At 38.7% G+C, this 24721-nt stretch overlaps 1 protein-coding gene across 1 annotated transcript in view; it reads left to right on the top strand.

Annotated features, from left to right (window-relative positions):
- Nucleotides 1-14253: 14253 nt before the first annotated feature.
- Nucleotides 14254-24721, top strand: part of mRpL39 (mitochondrial ribosomal protein L39) — a 66934-nt gene continuing 56466 nt past the window's right edge. Inside the window, exon 1 of the mRNA XM_090376902.1 lies at nucleotides 14254-14714. Within this exon, the coding sequence (XP_090233028.1) occupies nucleotides 14660-14714 (55 nt within the window). The 5' untranslated portion in view covers nucleotides 14254-14659. The remainder of the gene's footprint in view (nucleotides 14715-24721) is intronic.

Genomic DNA, 24721 nt, shown 5'->3' with positions numbered 1-24721 from the left:
AGGATGGATGATTACACGAACGCAGAGTTAGCCGATATGCATTTGGCGTACGGGGCTGCAAATTGTAGTGGGCCAGCCGCACAGCATTTGTACGCGGAACGATATCCGACGAGGCGTATTCCCAGTCATAATTTCTTTGCAAGACTGCTCCAGAGGTTAGCTGAGAGAGGTTCATTTGAAAGAGCTGACAGGGACAGGGTAAGAACAGCACGGACTCCAGCCGTCGAACAGAACGTGCTGCAGCATGTACAGGGGAATCCAAAAACGAGTACACGAAGTCTAGCAAACGCAGTCGGGGTTTCCCATTGCAGCGTCTGAAGGATTCTCCGAGAACAAGACATGCATCCGTTTCACGTGCAGCGTGTCCAGACACAGCAACCGGAGGATTATGCACCTCGTATTGCTTTTGCACAGTGGTACCTTGGAAAATGTGCTACAAATCCCCTTTTTCCTGCTGAAGTGTTGTTTTCCGATGAGGCATCCTTCACAAGGGAAGGAATTTTCAACACGCATAACGACCATATCTGGGCGGTCGAGAACCCGCATGCAATACGACGTCGTGCAGCACAGATTCGATTTTCGGTCAATGTATGGGCCGGTATTATGGGAGATCACCTCGTTGGACCTTACCTGTTACCGTGTCGTCTAACCGGACCTATCTACTTGATCTTTCTGCAGCAAGTATTGCCACAACTTTTGAGAGATGAACAGATTTCTGCATCGACGCAACAGACAATGTGGTTCCAACACGATGGAGCCCCTGCCCATTATAGCGGAGATGTTCGTAACTACCTGGATGTCACATTTGGTCAACAGTGGATCGGACGTGGTGGTCCCATGCGTTGGCCTGCTCGGTCATCCGACCTATCATGTCTTGATTTTTATTTCCGGGGTCATATGAAATCGCTAGTTTATGACACCCCTGTTGACAATGCTGAGGAGCTGGTTGCAAGAATTGCAGTAGCTGCCGAAGAAATTCGAAATTCGCCTGGAGTATTCCAGAATGTTCGGATGTCCATGCGTCGGAGATGTGAGGCGTGCATTGTAGCCCGTGGAAGAAACTTCGAACACTTACTTTAATCCATGTACCTTTTGCTTCTTTTCATGTATTATTAAAACGATTTCTCACTTACGGTCTCTTTTCTTTATGGTGCTTCTGTGTACAACACCGCTTCAGGAAAGCATTTCCGACCCCACATTGCTATATGATTTCGAGTTGTCAGGATGTACCCTACCCCTCTTAGAAGTTCTGAAACGTTTAACTGAAACACCCTGTATATGGATGTATGTTTTCATTGTGGAGTATTACCTTATATTAACTTTTAGATTTAATTAAAGCTTCCATTCAAGTTTATATTATCTTTTGAGGGCATCAAGTGAACCATCAGTAACCTTACAGTAGCAAAATATTAACAAATCTTTGTTTATGAAATACAGCTATAGTTCTTTTTTGTAGTAAATTTCATTCCTTCAGCCTATATCTTTAAAGTACTACCAGTGCTTTAGTTTGAATCACATAAGATTGTTTAATTCACTCTGAATTTAAGATGAGGCATGTTTTCATGGGGAGTTCCTTGAAAACATGCACTGTTTTGCTTTAGAACTTGTATGGACTTTCCATTGGGTCATCAGTGATTTTTTTTTTCCCCTTCTAATGATTGACTAAGTGGTCTAGTGGCTGATATGGTATTTGAATACCCAATTTTTTTTTTCTTTCCATTTCTGCACTTCAATTTGACTTATTCAAAAATAGCAATTCTTGACATGTTTATTGGCTCCCTTCACACTGGGAAAAGCAAATTGCAGGGATACTTTTTTTTTATTCAGTCCCTGAGTTAAAAAGCACAAATTAGTGTAGCATATTTCAAGAACCCAATTTGTGTCATGATCACAAATTGGGTTCTGGAGATATGCTCAAGTGATCACAAATTTTCAGCCCCAATACATTTGCTGTAATAGGGACATTTTAGATTAAGATTTAATTATGTAATCACTGCATGCAATCACTGCACAAAAAATAAAGAAGTGAAAGATTTCAACAAAAAGATGCAAATTAACTCACTGACATGCCATTCAAAATTTCACTCAACTGCAATTGACACCAAAACTAAAAAGAGCAAGAATTTACTAATATACAACGTTGCTGACTCAACTACAACTGATTGGGCTGCCTTGTTGGTTTGCTTTATATATCCATCTGGCATGCAGGGAGTAAGCGAGGGTAAAATAGTTTAGGTGGAAAAAAATTCTTGAAACTACACACTAACAAGATCGAGAAAACTGCTGACTCCAGAACTCAATGAGCAGTGCAATTAAAATGAACAGATAGACCAAAATCCAAGTATGTGAAAACTAAAATATGAAATATTTTAACTGTGTGTGTTAAGAAAAAACTGGATGCACGTTCAAAATCAGTATTAAATATATACCAAGTCTGCCATATTTTTATTGAAACAGGTTTTTGTAGTGTTCAGTATTATTTGCACTGTTTTAAACAGTGACATCACTGCACAATCAATTGGACAACTACTGTATTGGTATCCATTATGGTTTTAATAACAAAAAATGTTCACAGATTGATGTGCAGATGTAAATTACTAAGTTCTTTAAGGAAAAAAGGACGAAGAACATGCAAATTCGGGCATGGGCAACTGTTTCATAGAATACTCAGCGGTGTTCCAGATGCATTTCTTTTGTGAACTATAGCTGCAAAAGAGAACACAACTCGTTATAAGGAAGCATCTGAAAATGTCATCTCAGATAATTTTGCCTGCATTCATTGCTTGGGGAAATGAGGTGGCTAGTAATACCAGGTTACAGCAGGGTTTGGTTAGTCACAAAGTGTTGGTTGTGGAATCAGTTTTAAGAAACTCACATCATTTGTAGACTTTCAGTGGGATGGCAAGTCATCATTTAGATAATTCTCTGAGATGGCGGGCTGTTTGACCGCTTGAAGCTGGGCATTCACAGGTGGAGGTGGTAAGAATACATTAAGCCATCATTAAGAGTTAACATTAATACATTGTCACAGTGTCATCTTCACACTATGGAAGCAGTTTCAGGTGACAGGAACCATTACAAAAAGCTGGCCAGGGTTGCCTGAGGGCTTCGTCAAACAGAACAGATTGCAGTCTGGCTGTAACAGCAAAGCAGAACCCTGCAATGTGCTGCCATAAACTGTCTCTTGAGGTTGCTGTGGACATAGGTGAAAACATTTCCAACCGGACCATGTTAAGAAGGCTCAATTCAAGTGGACTCTACACAAAGAAGCCAGTGGTTTGTATCCCATTAACCTGAAACCACCACAGAACTCATCGAAACGTGTCATGAAGATGTTACTTGGAGCTCATTGGAATACAGTTCTGTTCTCAGATGAGTCCTATTTTAGCCTACAAACAGATTCTAGACATATCTGGAGATGTGGAATGCAGTACTGTACCTCCAGCATCAGACAAAGGGACACAATTAATGGTGGAGGTGGTTTTCTTGTATTGTGCAGAATAATGGTAAATGGGTGCACTCCTGTTCATGTTCTTGATAGGGGGTACCATAACTATGCAGTACTGAGAAAATCCTCGAACCTCGTGTGACTTTTTATGGGTGCAGAAGACCCAGATTTTCTTTTCATGCATGACAATACCACTGCACATAGAGCTGAAATGGTGGAGGAATAGCTTGAAACTGAAGATATCCTACTGCCGTGACCAGCATGATCACAAGACATCCAATTGAATGTGTGGGTCATCGCATGCATGCCAACAGCCAACTTAACTCACTTGGTGAGCTAGGGTGTGTGCTCATGGAAGAATGGGATTTGCTGCTACAGAAGGAACCCTTATGTCAGGCATGGTTCATCACTGTCAGGCCTGTTTTGCCATTGGAGGGGATCATATGCTGTACTGATGTTCGGTGTTAGGTCCACTGTTGTTTTGTATATTTATCAATGATATTGATGAAGGTATATCAGGCTTAATGTCGAAGTTTGCAGCTGCTACAAAGGTTGGCAGGGTTGTTAATGACAGTAATGGCAGTGTGCTACTGCAACAGGATCTAGATAATTTGGGCAGATGGGCTAAGAAGTAGCAACTGAAGTTTAACCTTGACAAATGCAAAGTACTGCATATGGGTAGAAGTAACCCCAGAGAAACGTACCAACTGTGTGGTACTACACTTAAGGTGGTAGAAAATGAAAAAGACCTGAGAGTAATTGTGCAGTCAGATATGAAGTTTTCTGAGCAATGCAGACAGGCTGCCAGGGCAGGTCATGGGTTTTGTCAATGATATATAGGAATTTTGCTAGCAGGGAAAAGGAGGTGATTATCCCTCTGTATAAGGCAATGGTCAGGCCACGCCTTGAGTACTGCGTACAGGTCTGGAGGCCTCATTTTAGGAAGGATGTAGATTTACTTGGGCGTGTACAGAGAAGGGCAACAAGATTGGTGAGGGGATCCTCTTACCAAGAGAGGCTTAAGTTCTGCAAATTGCAGTGGCTGGAGGCTAGGCACCTGCGCGGTGATCTGATTGAGGTATATAAGGCCTTGAATGGGTTGAGCACGCTGAATTCTGATGGAATCCTTCCACTTGTTCAGATTACGAATCTAAGGGGCCATAAATTCAAATTAAGAAAAGACAGATGTAGATTAGATGTGCGGAAATTTGCCTTTAGCCAGCGGGTGGTTAATTGCTGGAACAAACTTCCATCTGTCTTTGTGGAAGTTGATAGGTTGAATAAATTTAAGGAGGAACTGGACAGGCATTTGGAGGCAATGGTGTGATTTTTTTTTTGGCTGATGCTGCATAAGCTCATACACTTGCTTTCTTGCATCACATGCCACTACTACTACTACCACCTGTTTAGCCATTGGAGGGGATCATATGCTGTACTGATGTTATGAGACTGTATTTTTGAGCATCTTGTATCGACTTCTGTAATATGACTATTTTGGTAATTCTTATGTAACCCCTGTAAATGTCCCATATACCTGTCCAAAGTTTCTCGCTGTCTCCTCATTTCATCATTATTGTATGGTACACCACCATACCAAATTTTATATGCATCGTAAGCTGTATGAGTTACAGAACACGTAAAAAACGTTTTGTTAATTTTGTCGAGCAGTGTATATGATGTCAAAATTATTTTTGTATTGAGTTCTTTTGTAATTGCCAGTGCTGTATCTAGGTACAGGCAGCTGCCCAGGCACGGGAATGTAGGGGACACAAATTTCAATGATATTTTCATTTTTTTAAATATACACAATGGTTGTTTCTTAATATAATACTTTAATTATACAAAAATATTGGCTGATTTTTAATTACAGTAAATTTATTCATTTTAATAATCAAAGAAATTAATTTTTACCTATTTTTATTATTTAAACCTAATGTTAATGCAACAAAAGCCTACAATAATGCAGGTTCACACTTAAAACTGTTCGCTTTGCTCTGAATGGGATGCCATACCACCTAGAATGAGATGGAAGATATATGTGTGCTAATGCAGTACATTAGTTGCAACCTGTACTAGAGCACTACTGTCTGCTGGCGAGTGGAATATATTTCGGTGTCTTGGCAATGGAACGAAACCATTTTGCAGAAGGGTAAGGTTGTTGTTGTTATTTGGTTTTTAGGAGCATTAGCAACTAAGGCCATATTGCTCTGGGGATATGCAGTGGTCATTCCCTGACCTTTCCGCATCCTCCGTATTTGGTGGTCACGGGCTCAAACCCCGGTCTAATCAAGAAGCGTGTGCTACGCACTGCTGCTCCTGCCCACCTCGCTACGGAGGCACCATGAGTAAGGTAAAGAGGCACCTGACTGAGCACTACATATGACATATACTGAAAATATTTAGGGCTAAGCCCCAATCTACGGAAAATTGACTAAATGTAACAGGTTCGTGCATTAGCATCATGTTTTTATGAAGTGAATTACCGAAAATGGCAAAATGATCATTTATATCATATCTTGCATTGTGAATACCTTAACAACGGGTTGATATTGCACTACCTCGAATAACTAACACTTCACCAGTGGAGAAGACTATTGTTTATTCTCAGTGGTTACCACCACCCAGACTGCATTACTGCATTTCTAGTCTGAGTGGATGGCATTTCAAGGCTGTGTGGCCTCTGATCAGTGGTTGTCATAGTGACAACCACTGTTGCAACACCAGAATATCTACATACCATCTGTGATTCCCAGAATTTTATTTTCCGAGTGGAGTCTGGGAGACTCCTGTGTGTAGTTACGGGTTAAACTTGCCTGAGCATGCACTCACTTGTTTGTACAGTCCACTCAACAGAGTCTATATAAGTGGCACATCCCTTATGCGGTCACAGTACTCCTGTAAAAACCATTGTGAGCTCATTGTGTGTTAGTTTTCTTTTAGTATGGCAACCAGAAAGTGTATAAACAGTCCCAACATTTTGTTACATATGTGGTGGTTTTGTTCCTGTGAAGCGGAGGCGAAATATTATCGATTTTGTAAAAAAAATCGTATTATGCATACTTTGACATAAAATTAGGCGATCAGGATAAATCGTCGGCACCGCATAAAGTATACCATACATGTATCGAACATCTTAGAAAATGGAGTCAAGGAAAAAAAGGTGTGCTTGCCATTTGTTGTTCCTATAGTGTGGCGCGAGCCAATAAGCCATGCTGAATGTTACTTTGTGTATGTGACGTTAAAGGGTTTTTTTTATGAAAACCCCAAACACGAAAGGTATCAAAACCTATAGTACTTAGTACCGTGCATGGGTTGAAGGAGAAGTATGGTGGGAGGGGGATGCCGGAAACTTTGCTCTAGAGACTAAACATGGGTTTCACCACTTCAAGCTTCCAATAAGCAAAGTGGTGGTATATCACCGGTTGATGAAAGTCATCTACCACCTTTCAAAAAATAAAAAGGAAATCAAATATCCAGAACTACTGTCGGCCATAAGACCGGTACCACGTGGACTTGATCTGCCTGTAAAACCTCCATCAGAAACTGCGGAGTCCACATCTTCCACCGAAGCAGAAGCTAAAGAGGTTGGTGAAGAGAAATATTATCAACCAGAAAATATTTTAACCCCACAGCAATTCACGCAAGTCGAACTGAACGATTTAGTAAGGGACTAAGATCTTCCAAAGTATGCTGCTGAAATTCTTCGATCCAGAGTTCAAGCGAAGAACTTACTTGCTCCAGGTACATCATTTTCCTGGTACAGAAATCGTGAAAGGGAGTTAGTTATACAGTATTTTTCACAAGAAGATCCTCTCGTATATTGCAGTGATATCGCTGGTTTAATAAGTGCCTTAGGAGCTCCATCATACAAGTGAATGGAGACTATAGACTATTCTAAGACTAGTTTAAAAGGAAGGATGGTCGTTATTTGACGCTAAAGTGCTGCATTGGACAAAGAGGCAATGGCCTAGGGGGCACAATCTTACACTGAGGCTTAAAAATATATTGTGCACGAAAGTTTGGTGAAACCAGATAAAATACTTTTATCTCCACTGCATATCAAGTTACGCATAATGAAGCAATTTATTAAAGCACTGAATAAGGGGCGCCTCCGTAGCCAGGTGGTCAGGAGCAGCAGTGCGTAGCACACGCTTGTTGATTAGACCGGGGTTCGAGCCCGTGCCCACCAAATACGGAGGATGCGGAAAGGTCAGAGAATGACCACCGCATATCCCCGGAGCAATATGGCCTTAATTGCTAATGCTCCTAAAAACCAAACAACAAACAAACAACAACTGAATAAGGATGGCAACTGCTTTAAGTACCTTTGCAGTAAATTTCCCGGTTTATCTGACGCAAAACGTAAGGAGGGTATCTTCATTGGTCTCCAAATTAGAAAATTGATTTTAGACGGTCAGTTTGAAACTACTATGACTGACGTTGAAGGGAAAGCCTGGGTTGCTTTTAAAGGTGTAATGGAAAACTTTCTAGGAAATCATAAATCACACGATTATGAGAAAATTGTTCAAAATATGCTCGAAAAGTTTCGCAATTTAAGTTGTAATATGAGCATCAAAATTCACTTTTTGCATGCCCATCTTGATTTTTTATCCGAAAATTTTGCACGAATGAGCGAAGAACAAGGGGAGAGATTCCATCGGGACATAAAGGAAACGGAGCAGATGTACCAGGGAAGGTGGAATACAAGCGTGATGGCCGACTACTGCTGGTGTTTAAAAAGAGAGAAACCTGGCACTGTACATAAAAGAAAAACGATTAAACGTTTTTTTCAAACAAAGAGACGAAGGTCTGATTACTGGAAGTTTCAGAATTTTGATTAATACTTGTTAGTATTTACGTATTTTTTGATATATGTGAAAACGTAATCCTATTAATTTGTCATTACTAAATACAATAAAGTTATGTACTTTCGTAGGAAAACAATACTTTTTTTATTTCTTAAATTGTGATGTATCTGGATGTGATAGAAAAAATGTAAGTCATATTTGAAATCACAGCAACATATTTCGGCAGTAAGATCTATTGAAATTCAAACACCAGTGAACAAACTTAAATTTGTAAACTAGTAATCTAATGATTTTTGTTGGATATAGGGTTTATGTCCGTATCTAAAATGGTGGATAGTGGGGGTGCAGCTTGTGAGGGGGAAGGATTTGCTCTTGCAAGTGAACACTGAAAATGGCGGCGCCGCGCGATGTTTGAGCAGTGTACTTTGGATTGCGAGGAGATAGGACGTTGAAATTGGTGTCGATTTGTAGAGAATAATAGGATCTACAATATTCTTTAGCAATAATAACCGATAAAATAAAATTTGTAAAGTTATAAGCTTGATAAGTGTGCTGGGTTGAAGAAAATTTTCATAATGTCGAAAAAAATTGCAAAGGAAATATGAACAGAAATGTAAGAAACGTATATCATTGGAAAGAAAAATTCAAAAGTTCAACGTGAGTTCAACTTCGATGTAGAAGTACATTTCTACATCGCCCACTAACTACTCTGGGTAACACTTGTATAGCTTTAACCTTTGTAAGAAACACCGATGTAAATACTATGCCATATGTATCTTACTTCTCCTATCATCGGGCTTTGATAAATAAAATTATACTTCACTTATAAACACCAAGACTTTATTCATTTACATCTTACCCTTCCTCTAATAACACAAAGACGGATTCACGCCTTAAACGATTGCGGTTGTGTCCCCGTACAGAACCCAAATTTTTTTTTTTTTTTTTTTGCTGATACTGTATAAGCTTGCTTTCTTGCATCATGTGCCTCTGCTAATACTAATTATTATTATTATTATTAACGTTATGATGCAAGGAAGCCTCAAGCTTATGTTGCACCAGACAAAAAAAAAAAAAAAATTTGAAGTAACCCGAAAGAGAGAGAAGTAGAAGGGAACCGCCAAGAGAGAGAAGTATGATGATATCCAGCTCAGGACACTTGGTGTGCCAAGCCCATACTCACCAGATGTGAGCCCCTTTGGGGTTAATACTCAAGTCACATATCTTTCACTTCCATCTTAGGTCTGTGTACTTCCTGATGTTTTCTTCATAGGTTTTCTGGATGATGCCAGTGTTGGGCACCACTGTGTCGATCAGATTGGGAGCCAAATAGGTCGATCATTTATTATTACTATTTAAGAAATTTTTATTGATGAGAATTTAGAGAATTACTTATTCTATTTCTTCACAAGAAATTTCCATATCTTTTTTTTTTTTTCCTGGTTCAGCATAAGCTTTTCACATACAGTTCTTCATTAGGTTGACGTTAATTAGATATTCCTCGAGCGGCAAGGCGCGTAGGTAAACTATGTTAATTGACGAAAATAAAGCGTTCAACTTTTTTTATTATTATTATTGTTCTTATATTATTTCTCCCTCATTGGCGGTTCCACCTCGTGACTGGTATTGCTATCAGGTACACGGTGGTTGTTGTTTTGTCTGGTGTTATTGTTGGTCGAGGAACTCTCTGACTATCCCACAGCAACACAGAAAAAGGTGCAGTGACCAGAAGATTCCTCCCCACTGTCACCAAGCTGTACCCTAAGGCGCCAGCGTGGTTTCACCCTGGTCGAAATACCACGTTCCTCCTTACAGGACACGGCCCATTTAAAGCTAAACTTCACCAACTTGGCATCATAAATAACGCGGACTGTCCCTGTGGCAACCCGGAGTCCTGGAGACACAATGTTTGAGTGCGATTTGTATGATGACCTACGACTACGCCTAATAACGGCAATCCAATATATCCCAGACAACCAAGAACCCAGCAATACGCCGGATCTATTTAGAATGCAGGAGGTCAAACAAGTAAAAAAAAAAAACTTAGCATACCACCGAAAGACAAGACTTTAGGATGATTTGGATGGCCTACTGTCGACCCAAAACTGCACTCCCTTGTGCGGTTTTTTTTTTTTTTCGGGGAGGGGGGGAGGAAGTATTTGCTCTTCTCCTCTCCTCCCATATTTTTCTTTTTTTTTTCTTTTTCTTATTTATTTATTTTATTATTATTATTATTATTTATTATTATTTTATTATTTTTTTTTTCTTTTCTCCTCGCCTCCCCATAGGAAGGTGTCCCCAATTTTCAGTGGGCATGCCCACTGAAAATTGGGGACACCTTCCTATCCGACCCCCGCTTCGTCCTATTTCATCCCCTATCTACACCCTCCCTCCCATTACTTTCTCTTGTACAGCGACTGCCCCACATGTCCAAATTTAAATCACATCAAATTTTTCCCGATCTTTTAGGCTTTCTAGAAATAGTTCTTTCAGCGTAAAACCCCACGCAGCGCTTTCTAAATGCAATTTTACTTAAATCAACAGCGATAACTCCAACCTTTATTTTAGGTCCTAGTCACCGAAATCCCAGGAAAGTAAGTGGCAGGACCTGCCAGAGTATAATTAGTCTCTTGGTACACCCGGCCGGCGTCCCCGTCGCTAGGTATGGTAACGCCGGGTCCTACTGGGGGCCCGGCGGCCAACAGGCCGGATGAACAATGGGCACAACAAACTACATACCACATGACCCATACATTATTTTTAAACCTCTTGCATAGACAGGGTACTGTCACTCTATACATAGAACACATCGGAGATGGGAGAAATCCCCAGAGCCGTCAGACCCTCAACATACCTATACCTATACTATCCCACAGGTGTTCAGGATTGCGACTTTCTGGAGTTCCTTGTAGGCGTTCGCTGGAAGACCTATTGCTGCGAGGCTGTTATGTTGGGTCTTTGGGGCATCATACCTGTGGTTGACACGATGATCGGGATGGTCGTTACTTGTTGCATATGCCACATCTCTTTGATCTCCTGTCTTAGGTTCATGTACTTCCTGATTTTTTCCTCATGGGTTTTCTGCCGGTTGCCAGTGTTGGGTACCGCTATGTCAATCAGATAGGTAGCCTTTTCCTTCTTGTCCACAAGGGTTATGTCCGGTCCGTTGTGCGGGATTGTACTATCCGTTATTATGGTGTGGTCCCAGTACAGCTTGTGGTTTAGGGTCTCTAGTAATGCCTGGGGTTCGTACGGTACACTTTCTTCGACCAACTGGTATTTTGTTGCTTGCTTCTGATGTATTATCCTGGCTACCTGGTCGTGTCTATGAGTGTACTCAGTCTGGGTGATCACCTTGCATCTCGCGGTGATGTATTTGGTTGTTACTGAGGCCAGGTGACATCGTCGACATGTGTCATCGAACACTCCAGGCTCCTTGGCTATGTATTTTCTATAGTTCCTGGTGTTGATTACCTTGTCTTGGATGGAGAACATGAAACCTTCCGTCTCAGAGAAGAGCATCCCGCTCGTGAATCATGCATTGGAAGCAATTTTATCTATGTGATCTTGATGGAGACATTGTAGTGTCTGCCACGGAGTGTCTTCTCTGCCCATCTTTCTAACTTCGTTTGTACCTCCTGGTTGGGGGGGGGGAGAACTCCCTTAGGTTGAGTGGGGGGGTATACCGTTTTTCTGTATTTCGTATGGCCTGGTGGTGTGCTGATGTGTATTTCTGGAAGTAATCCTTCAGGTTAACTATCTCTGTCGTCTGTTGCTCAGTGAGGTCGATCAGGCCCCTTCCTCCTTCTTCCCGGGCAATTGTCAGTCTCTCCACGGCAGATTTCGGATGGTGTTGGCGGCTCTTGGTCATCATTATCCTTGCTTTCTCGTGATATCCTCCAGCTCGGTTTTAGTCTAATCTATTACCCATAAGGAGTATGTTAGCACTGGGACTGCATGGTGTTTATGGCTTTAACTTTGTGTTCCCTCTGTTCAGCTTTGCTTTCAGCCGGCTTCTGAGTCTCTGATGGTATTTTTCGGTCAGGCAGGCCTTAATTTCCTTGTGCTGTAACTGCTAAGCCTGTATCATACCCAAGTATTTGTAGGCCTTTCCCTCTGCCATGGCTTCGATCTCTTTACCAGTCTGTAGCTGGTAGTTTCGGTTGACTAACTTTCCCTGGTGCAATCCGTGGGTCTTGCATTTGTCTAGACCAAATTCCATCCTATTATCATTGCTGAATTCTTCGGTGACCTGGAGTAGATGCAGGAGGTGCTTCTCGATTCTCGCGTTATCATTCGGGTGAACTTCTCTTCCAGGTGATTGTGTGTGTAAGTGAGCTTCTTGTACCCGTAGTTTTGGACGTTATCTGTTCCTGGAGTTCTCCAGTGGTGAGAGTTCTTGATCGTCTGTTTTACTACTTCTTCTCGAATCTCCCACCCTCTCATTTCTTGTATGTCCTTGGTTTTCTTGCGTTCTCGTTCTATCCAGGTGGCTCGGTTGTTATGTCTTACTTTCCTGCTCTTTATGTTTCCCCATTACTTCTGAATCGTCTTCTTCTCGGGTGGCCCGTTCCCTTCTTCTCCCAGATTTCTGTAGAAGCCTCTTTGGCCCTCATCGAAGATTCGCTTGTTTATTTTCCTCTGGGAGCTCTCTTTGTATTAGCGTAGTCTCTTTCTGACTGTGATGAGGTTCTGCTCTGTTGAGTGGGATTGTCCTATCCGTTATTATGACACGGTCCCAGTACAACTTGTGGGTTGGGGTCTCTAGTAATTTCTGGGGTTCGTACGGTACACTTTCTTCGATCAACTGGTATTTTCTTGCTAGCTTCTGATGTATTATCCTGGCTACCTGGTCGTGTCTATGAGTGTACTCAGTCCGGGTGATCACCTTGCATCCCTCAGTGATGTGTTGGATCGTTTTTGAGGTCAGGTGGCATCGTCGACATGTGTCATCGGACACTCCGGGTTCCTTGGCGAGTATTTTCTTTCTTCTTCTTCTTCTTCTTCTTCTTCTTATTATTATTATTATTATTATTATTATTATTATTATTATTAGCCATATGGTGCAAGGAAGCCTGAAGCTTATGCTGCACCAACCAAAAGTCTGCGCGGGTAGCACAGTGGTATCGTCACCGTTCTAACCCCACACCGGGTGGAAAAGGCCTGGGTTCCAATCCCGTGGGTGACGCGAGGAACTTTAATGGGCTTTTTTCACTCCGTGGCTGAGTTAGTTGGTCTCAGGCGTAGATAGCAAGGTTTTTCTCCCCAGTAACTGGGGTTTTTTCGTCCAGCAAAACAGGCAAATCAACCATAGAACATACGCAATTTACAGACACAAATACGGGTTAATGTATTTGTGTCTGTAAATTACGGGGAACCCTGAAATAATAATATATTTTTTTTTTTTTTTTTTTTTTTGCACCAACCAAAAAAAAAAAAAAAAAAATTCCCTGAGAGAGAGAGAGAGAGAGAGGAATCACCAAGAAAGAGAACAAAAATGACATCCAGCTCAGAACCCTCGGTTTGCTAAGTCTGTATTGACGAGATGTGAGCTCCTGGTTTAATTATAATTTCGTAAAAAATACCAGGAAACATTTGACTCCGTTATGTACATATTTCCAATTCGGAAATAAACAAAATTAAACCAGCGTTGGTTTGAGTGCTTTCTTATCTTCACAATTTTATTTAATTCTTCCTCTAAATTTTCCCTTTCAGCATGTAACATTTTATGTAACGTGAAATTTTTATCAGGTTAAGGAGACGTAACCTAATAAAATAACTTCTGAAAATTATTTCAGTCATACTTTATCCTTGGACATAAGAAGGGCAAAGTCTGGGGATGCCGAAATTAAAAATTTTCATTATAATAATATTCAATAAATGTATATCTCAAGGGCATCAAATACGTTTCTGCCTAGGGGCGCGAAAAACCCTGGGGCTGCTTGATTGAACTTTTCCTTTCAATTTGTTTTAGATATTCTGTGCGTTTTTTTTTTTTTTTATCCCGTTTGGTTGGAGTCAACAAGAACTTCATTCACTGATGATATTTTAAGGAGTCCTTATGTGCTGTGATGTAATGACTAAATCGTTAAAAATTAAGCTAAGCTATATCCACGATCTAGAACTTCATTCACCTATTGGTAGGTGCACAGAGTAATATCTTACTACTCTGTGGGTAGGTGATGCTAATGTGTCTTCGTGCACATGATAACATGGCTAGTTCGTTACAGAGGGAGATTTGTAATCTGTGATTTTTGTCGCATTATAATAGTGCCTTTTTGTGTAGATCATTGAAGAAAAATATGCTTTATTTCATAGAAAGTTAAAGTAATTAATTGTAAACGTGTGTGCGCGTACTTGCGAGGTTATTTCAAGCTACAGATATTGGAAACAGACCCTTACCATGTCTCTTCTGAAAAACGCTTCGTCTTTTCGTTTGTGTATTAGTACTGTTTTGTGTAAGTAAATATTAAGATATTATTTGTAAAAAATCCCAACAGCTTTATGTAGTTAGATGTCAGGATTTTACTAGTTGTTCGCAATTATGTGCCTCCTGTTCCCGCTTATCAAAAAAAAAAAAAAAAACATTTCATGACCAAAGGAGACAGATTTTATGATGTTCAGGCAAAGCTACACAACTGATTATTTTTCAAATACAGTACTTTAACTGAGTATGGGCTTGGCACACCCAGGGTCCTGGGCTGAATATCATCATTCTTCTCTTTCTTGGTGATTTCCTTCTACTTCTCTCTCCCTTTCTCTCTGGGTCACAGGGTAAATCAAATTTTTTTTGGCTGGTGCAGCATAAGCCTCAGGCTTCCTTGCAGCATATCGCTAATAATAATAATAAGGCATTGGTTCCCAATATTTTGTGACTAATGTGCCACTTAAATGTTAAAAGACACATATGCACGGCAACAGGTAAATAGTGATTGCTGTTGAACTCAGGTGGAGTTTTTCCTAATCTTGCAGCACAGCAGTTGGGAATGGAAGTTGCTTTTCAACAATATTTATATATCTTTACCAAGTTAGAATGGCCTAATTGTGACCTGCCACTGCAGTTAATCAAATTAGTTTAAATGATTATGTGCACAGTAGCTTAATAAAAATGATTATGTACTTGTACATTATCAACAGAAAATAAAAAGGGTTTTTAATCCTTTCCATTAGTTTACCAAAGTAGTGGATTTATCATAGACATCAGGCATGTGCCTGAGGCGCTCATTGTGAATTTTTTTTCAGAATTTTATTAGCTTTTCAGTATAGTCCAAAAAAAAAAAATTGCAGATTGTACTACCTATAACAATTACAAGTCATTAAAATGTCATTGAATTGCCCTCTCTGCTTGATCTTGGAAAAGTCTTTATTCTGGTTATCAAATTAATTGGCAGTGTAACATGGGGATAATTTAAGAATTATAAGTAAATAATTATTAATAATGTATTATTGTTATTGTAAGACCATAAATAATTTAGAATGATGTAAAATTTGGGGTAAAAGCTTTCTATGAACAGTATAGAACATTATTGTTTAGGTTGGTCAGAGCCTCATTTGGTATGTGGCAATGGTTTACTATTTAATGCAAAAATTGCATGAAATTGCTTTTGATTTGGAGACACTTTTTGATTGTGGAGACACTTCATTGTGATTTGTGCTTGTGGTCTGTTCTTGTTAACAGGAGAGACTGCTTCTACAGGGATGGGATACACTTAAATAGAAAGGGTGCACGAATATTTGCTGATACTATTGAGGCAGTGTTGGGAGGGTCGAGGAAATCACTTGAGGAATTCATGTTGGAATACAGAAACTTATTAAACTCAAATAGGGAACTAAATGATTTTATAATAACTGAGAGCAAAGTGGAGGAGAAATTGTTGAAGTTAAACATAAGAAATGTGCCATGGGATAGATGGGATCTATCCAGTTATATTAAAGGAGGCAACAAAGGAAGTAAGCAAATGCTTAGCCATAATTATGAGAGCATCCTTGGACTCAGGGGATGGCCCTCATGGACTGGAGATGTATCCCCAATTCACAAAGGGAATAAAGGGTGGCATGAGTAATTACAAACCTGTTAGTTTAACTTCTGTTATGGGGAAAATAATGGAGTTACTGGTTGAAGAAGCATTGCAGGATTTTGTAGACAAGACTGCAATTATAGTTCAGACATAGTGTGGGTTTGTTAAGGGGAAGTCTTTCCTGACCAATTTTGTTGGATACTATGATGTGGTCACAAAGGAACTGGATGCAGAAATTAATTTTGGTATTATATACTTGGATTTCAGGAAAGCTTTTGATACTGTTGCACATGGAAGACTACTGTACAAATTGGAGAATTATGGCATTAAGGGCAAGTTGCTGCTATGGATAAAGGGAGGGTTGCATGGGAGAAGATAGAGAGTTGTAATTAATGGACACTGCTCTTTGTCGACTAATCTTATTAGTGGATTCCCCCAGGGTTTGGTGTTAGGCCCATTGTTGTTTTGTATATTTATCAATGATATTGATGAAGTCAAAGTTTGCAGGAGATATGAAGGTTGGCAGTGTTGTTAATGACAGTACACTACTGCAAAGGATCAAGAAAAGTGGGGCAGATGAGCTGAGAGGTGGCAACTGAAGTTGAACATTGACAAATGCAAAGGTTACCGCATATGGGTAACAGTAACCCAAAGTAATGTACAAACTGTACTGTACTTCACTCAGGGTACTGGAGAATGAAAAAGACGTGGAAAGAATTGTGCAGTCAGATGTAAAGTTTGCTGAGCAGTGCAGACAGAGCAGTTAACAGGGTGTTGTCAATAATAAACAGGAATTTTTCTAGCAGGGCTAAGACAGTGGTGAGGACACACTTTGAGTACTGTATACAGGTCTGGAGGCCTCTTAGGAAGGAAGGAACGAGAGCTGCTGGAATGAGTACAGAGATTGGTGAGGGGAACAAAGTGTTACCCTTAGGCTTAAGTTCTGCAAATTGCAGCAGCTGGAAACTAGGCACCTGCATGGTGATCTGATTGAGGTGCATAAGGGTTTGGGCAAGCTCAATGTCAATGGGATTCTTCCTCTTCCTCTGAGTATGCACCTGGGGGGGTCAAGAATTCAAATTGAGAAAGACAGTTGTAGAATAGATGTATGGAAATTGCCTTTAGTCAATTGGCGGTTGACTGCTGGAACCACTCTTTCCAGCAGTTTAAATAAAAATCACTGCTGCAGGAGCGAAGTGTATTGGTGTTTATTTAAAGTGTAAATATCATTACCCATACCATGGTTTTGATCTTTCTTTGGATCTCAGTGTTAGGTAAGCAGCTAATTAGTTTAAGTGATTATGTGCACAGTAGCTTAATGAAAGTGATTATGTACTTGTATATTATCAACAAAAAAGAAAAAAGGTTGTTAAATTTTTAATCCTTTTATAACCAGACATAGTGAAGATTTGAACAGCCCAGTGATGAGATGGTGGAATGGGTTATAAAAAAAAAAAAAATTAAGTAAATATAATGTAGAAGCTTCATGCTGTAAGAGAGAGCTATTGAACATTACTGTACATGTAGGGCAAAGCTAGGATAGACCGAGGCCATGTTAGTTTCTTGATGACACTTTCGATGTCAGAGGAATAGATGCAAAATTAAATGATTGCATCATCATTAAACATACATGACAAAATTGACATGAATTAAGAAAATAAAATTTATTAAAAAACATGACATGCCCATTGATTTATAAAGTAATACTGCCCACACTTAGTCTGTAGGAAGATAGTTCAGGTCTTTTACAGTCGAAACTGTCACATGCATAAATGACAGCACGCCTTTTGTTACATGGAATGACATGATGTAGCATCACGAATTGCATTAACATCATTTAAAAAAAGTGTTATAGGAAAAAAACAATTTGAATTAATGATTAAAGAATTGGTTATTGCTTTAATTCCTGCAGTTTGATTTTTTTTTTCTTTTTTCGAATGGGGTGAATTAAGACAATGGCTCAAATAACATAATTTATTTTTTTCTAATTTGCATAACCCTGTATAAAAAAAAATATTCCTGTGTTGCATTTCACTGTGAACAATAATTCTATTAATCTAGTGTGAATTGTTACACAGTCGTCCAACTGATTAAATGTAGGAGATGACTGAAATGCCTGTTTAAAGGGAAATTTCTGCACACCTATTCTACAACTGTTTTTCCTCAATTTTAATTTATGCCTCTTCAGGTGCGGAATCTGAACAAGAGGAAGAATCCCATCAGCATTGAGCATGTTCAAACCATTCAAGGCTTATACATCTCAGTCAGATTGCCTCGCAGGTGCCTTGTCTCCAGACGCTGCATTTGCAGAACTTAAGCCTATCTTGGTAACAGCAATCCTTTGTTCCACTCATTAACCTTGTTGCCCTACTCTGTACTGCTTTTCTTGGGCTAATGTTATTAGCAGGGACCCCCAGTATTCAGTACTGGGCCCATTGTTGTTTTCAATATTTATTGTGGATTTCTATTGTTGGATGCATATCAGGCATAATGTTTAAGTGGATGCAGAGAAGAGCAACAAGATTAATGAGAGGAACAAAAGGGTACACTTACCAGAAAAGGCTTCAGTTCTGCAAACTGCAGCCTGGAAACTTGGGCACCTTCAAGGAGATCAGAGTGAGGTGTTTAAGGCTTTGAATGGATTGCATAAGCTCAGTGCTGATGAAATCCTTCCTCTTGTTCAGACTACATATGAGACAAATTCAAACTGAAGAAGGATGGTTGCAGCTAGATGTGTGGAAATTTTGCCTTCAATCATTGGGTGGTTGATTGTTGGAACAAACTCCCATCTGGTGTTGTAGAGGTGGATAGCGCAAATAAATTCAAGGAAGAACTAGATACTGTTAGAAGGGACAGGTGATATCAAAAGTTTCTGCTTCTTTTTGGCTGTTGCCTTATGATCTTTGTTTTTTGCATCATTGCCATTAATACCATTCACCAACCTGAGTTATGTTACAGAGACATTAGAAAATTCTTGAACAATATCAATTCCAAGAAGTTTCCACGGTCTGATTAATTTTCCTAATTATTTTTAAAACCCCTTCATTAACTCTTGTTTTGTGTTGCCTTTATACTCTTTTATTCCAATGGTTTTTTTTTTTTTTTTTTCTGCATAGAAATTTGCTCATATCTAATTGCCTCATTCCAGTTATCTTATCACACTTAATGCAATCCTTTTCAGAGTTAGTACAATCCACCATTTGCTAACTCTTATACTTGCTTGAAACCTTCCATCTGAATGAGCACCAGTATGGATTAATTTATGATTTCCAAGCAGTTGTCCACTGGGGAGAACAAAACTCAGTTAGCTTCAGTCCTAAATCTTAGTCTGTTTTATTTCTCTAAATAAAATATTATGATGCTCCCATGCTTATTTCAGCAATAACAGGAATTCTAAAGAATTTGTCTTTACTGGAGATAATCCTGATAAGTATATTAGAAACATACGTTTCCTCTCCATTGAAATAACTGGGCTTTCACATTCAGTATTATTTTTATTCTAAATAGCTTCTATTTATAAATCTTAAAACCATCATGCACTTAGCATCTCCTTTCACTTCCATATAATATTTCATACAGTGGTCCTTGGGAACTTCAAGGCCTTTGAAGTCCACCCGTCGCTTAAGTCCTACAATGTGGCACTCAACTGTTTGTCTGCATCCAAACTCTTTGAGCTCTACTCTGTGTCATTTCAGTTTATATCCATATGCTATGGTCATACTCTCTACTTCATTAGTATAATCAATATTTCAATATTTTACACATGGTCATCATTCTCTACTACAGGGGTCCCCAAACTGGGGACCGGATCCAGTCCGCGAAAGAATTTTATCCAGCCTGCGGATATTTCAGTTAGATCGTAAAAATTAATGTTTATGTTAGATCAATAAAATTTATGAAAAACACATTTTACAAATTAATTTAACATTCATTGGTTGATTAATAGTGTTGATGCCGATGTGTCATCTGCAGGGCCGCTGCAACCCTATGTGCCGCCAGTAAGCGAAATCAAATTTGCCGCCCCAAAATGTTTGGGTTAAAAAATAAAATAAAGCATAATTAATTAATATTCATTTACTCAAAAAGAAAAGAATTACAACATATCTCACATATAATATAATGAAACAACAAACAAAAATAACAAAATCATTCTGAAAATAAACTTTAAATTCTAAATTGCAGTAATCGTACAATAATAAAATAAAAGGAAAATTATACTAATTTATATTTCCATGCTTTAAGAGATGCAAATTTATTAATTATTTCATTTATCTTTATTTTTCCTAAAGATCATTTTCTATTGAAATTATTGCCAAATTAGTCATCGTTGAGACATTTTCGATCGTAAATAATTTTTGATTAATTTTAATTTTGAAAAACTCCATTCACCTGAGGCAACTGAAACTGGTAAAGTTAGAAAAATTCTTAATGCAACTGCTACATTTGGAAATGTCTCTATAAAATCGTTTTTAAAAAAATATTGTAACACTTCAAATGGAGTATATAAATTTATATCAATATAAATTTATATTGAATACAAATTTAAAGTACTCTAAGTTCTTCAGATAATGCTAAACCATCAGTATCAGACTCATTACGATCAATGTCACTTAACTTAATACGTTGTATGTAAATATTTGCAAAGATTTAATACATCGTCATCGGGCCATTTTTAAATTCGGAAATATCATAAAACATTTTAAATATTTCTACATGTTCTTTCATATTTGTAAACCTTTCAGTTAACGAGAAAATTGTTGTGTCCATAATTTGAAAGAAAAAAATTAATTTTGAAATTTTGTTGAGGATTCTGAATAGCGTCATCTCTACTTTCATAATTGAAATGACGTTTTTTCAATCTTTTCCTTACAATGCTTACTTCTGGAAACGAAGCTTCAATACCAATGATAGCAGCCATATTATTAGCTGAATCGAGGGGAACAGTTCATTCCCGATTGTATCCCCCCAACAATGAAGTTTAGTGGAGGCAGTGTCATGGTATGGGGCACCTTTCATGGTTTGGCTTGGGCCCATTAGTCATTATCAACAAAACAATCAGTGCTGTGCAATACCAGGACACCTTGGACAATTATGCACTTTCAACATTATGGCAATACTTCGGGGAACCCTTGTACCTGTATCAGCAAGACAACGCACCATGCCATACTGCTCGGGTCGTAGCAGAGTTGTTTGAGGACATGAGTGTGGAAAAGTTGGATTGGCCAGCCCAGAGTAATGATCTGAACTTTATCAAACATGTTTGGTAATATATCAACATTTAGTGATATATTTAGTGATATATCAACGGTAATGTGTTGGGATATATTGGATCATCAGGTACGTGCATGTTGAGATCGCCCAAAGAACAAGGCCAAACTGGTGGCTGCATTAAAGGCTGAGTGGAGGAACATATCACCTGACATTTATAAAAAGCTGGTTGAGAGTATGCCACGAAGATTGAAGGCCATCATAAAAGCAAAAGTTTTCAGCACAAAATATTAAATGACACAATAAAAGCTATTTTTTTTGTCTAAAGGCAGGTGTCCCGATATTAATGGTAGGGCAGTGTATATCAGAATCCTTTTTATTTGTTGAGCATTTTACTTATCGGATTAATTTTATTTAAAATATCATACCAAATTATAATTGAACAAAGAAACGGAACTTATAAGATGTTATTTTTAAGCTCTATTGATTTAGCATGTTTCCTTGTATCCATATCTTTATTTTCGTCTTCAGTGATATACCAAAATGATAGCAAAATATGTAGCTTCTCTAGTCATTTCTAGTATTTTATCTGTAATATTTTGTGAAATTATTTTAATTTCATTTTGTATTTGATCACCCAAATAATGCATGATATTTTTCGATTCAGATTTCTGAATATGGCGAATATGTTCTGCCATAATTGAATCAAATTTAGCAATTGTTTCAGAAAATTTTAAAAAGTTACCATTTTCATATAAATCTTTTGAAGAGCCCCTGAATGCTCTTTAAAACATTGCCTTTTTAAAAATAGTATCATATATATTATTCTGGCTGATCTCCATTGTGGGCGTGGCCGAAGAATGGAGTGATTGTCCGGTAGAGTTCTGTGATTGGCTGGTTATTGGGAATGCGTAATTTACCCCAATTTGTGGCTCTGATTTTTTGATTGGATTCAAATTCGCTTCTGATTTTAGCGGGAAATGCAAAATTATCGTATTGCTCTACTGCCCTCGTTTATTGTGTGTTATTGTTATTTCATGTTATTCCATTTGCAAAAGGATGATGTAAGACTGTTGAATGGTGTATGAGTATGAATTTGACAGCTTTGGAATGCATGTGTTTTCAGTGTGGATGTTTGATGAAGTGTACCTCATCAAGCATGCAAGGACTGATCAGTTGAGTGTTTTTTTTTTGTTTAGCTGTTTCTTGATGATTTGATGTTTTTCGCAGTAATTGTATATGTATGAGTTGTTAGTATCAGGTTCTCTTTATATTAGCAGAGGTGTGGGGAGCAGCATCCCCCAGAACAAAAAAAAAAAAAAAACATTTCTGTTGACATGCATGAGCAATTCTCATTGTTAATGCATGTGAAATTGTCTAGTAATGTACAGAGGAGAAGAATCAGTGGTAGTGGTGGTAATTTTTGTTTGTTTAAAAAAATTGCTGTTTTTGTTGTTTCTGTTTCTTTATTTCAGCTACGACATATTGTGATGTCACGTGACATCTCCCAGTAACATGCAGGCAAGGAGGAGAAGGGAATAACAGTGAGTGGGAGTTGCCTTCACGTCCTATCTCTGCTTTCTTCTGCTCTTTCTCGCTGAAGTACGGGTTGTAGCCATGTTCTGGAGTATAACCCTGCAAAATATAAATATGAAACACAGACAATGCCAGACCAAGGTATTTCTGCGCTTTGGGCAGAAAGATTTTTTAGTACCCTTTATTAAGGATATACAGGCAGTTCTCGCTTTACGAGTTCCTGGGTTTACGAGTTTTTTTTTTTTTTCCAAGTATCAATTATCGACAAAATTGAAAAAACGAATATTAATTGCAAAAAATTTATGTTAAACATTCATAAATACCACATTTCAAACCATGCACATAGTTATACAATACAGTGTACCCCGCTTTACAATATTAATCTATTACCATTGTAGTGTGAAAATATTGTAATGTGAACCCAGTAATGTATTGTTTTTCGGTAATTCGTTCCGGAACTCGGAAGTTAAAATTTTCGCTATACAGGGTGTCTCAAAAATAAAAACACTAGCAAGACTTTTGTGGATTTATTGGATGATTGTTTTCTACATCAGCATGTTAGGGAGGCAACTAGAGGGAGTAATACTCTTCATTTGATTATCTTTAAATTTGTATATTTAAATTCTATACAGTGGGACAAACTGATGCTGATGTTACCGACAGCAAATTCAAAATGGGAAGCATTCAAAGAACTTATCTTGGAAGCTACTAGGCTTTACATACCAACTAAGAAATATTGTTCAAGGTTTAGGCCTAAATAGATGTCAGATGAACTAATGAGACATATGGCAGAGAAGAAAAATGCATGGGATACATATAAATTAACACATGACATAGAAGCCTATGATAGATATAAGTTGATCTGTAACCAAGTTACAAAGGAGGTTAGGTAGGTGAACCTTCTTTACTTATGTAAACTTCTAGAGTTTACATAAGTAAAGTAGTAAAGGACTGCAACCCCAGAGCAATGTATCAACTCTGTGGTACTACACTGACAGTGGTAGAGAATGAAAAGGACCTGGGGATAATTGTGCAGGCAGATATGAAGTTCTCTGAGCAGTGCAGACGGGCTGCAAGAGTAGCTCGTGGTGTCTTTTCAGTGATATACAGGAATTTTTCTAGCAGGGATAAGGAGGTGATTATTCCCTTGTATAAGGCGATGGTCAGGCCACACCTTGACTACTGTACACAGGTCTGGAGGCCTCATTTCAAGGATGTAGAGCTGCTGGAACGAGTACAGAGAAGGGCAACAAGGTTAGTGAAGGGAACAAAGGGTTGCTCTTACGAAGAAAGGCTAATGTTTTGCAAATTACAGTGTCCGGAAACTAGGCACCGGCGAGGTGATCTGATAGAGATGTATAAAGCCTTGAATGGTTTGAGCATGCTCAATGCTGATGGGTTTCTGCCTCTTGCTCAGAATAATCACCTGAAAGGGCATAAATTCAAATTGAGGAAAGATAGATGTGCCGGAATTTGCTTTTAGCCAGTGGGTAGTTGGTTGGTGGAACAGACTTCCATCCCTTGTTGTGGAAGTTGATAGCCTAAATAAATTTAAGGCTCAGCTGGACAGGTATTTCGAACGAACGGAGGGGTGAAGTGGAAGTTTTTTTTTTTTTTTTTTTTTCTGGCTGATGCTGCATAAGCTTGCTTTCTTGCATCATATGCCTTTTACTAATGCTAATGCTAACATTCTTTAACATTTG

This window comes from Mastigoproctus giganteus, chromosome 7 (assembly GCF_048544385.1).
Source record: "Mastigoproctus giganteus isolate SK-2022 chromosome 7, ASM4854438v1, whole genome shotgun sequence".
In the NCBI taxonomy this organism is placed as follows: domain Eukaryota; kingdom Metazoa; phylum Arthropoda; class Arachnida; order Uropygi; family Thelyphonidae; genus Mastigoproctus; species Mastigoproctus giganteus.
Note: the sequence above shows the minus strand (reverse complement) of the source record. Positions and strands in the feature narration are given on the sequence as shown.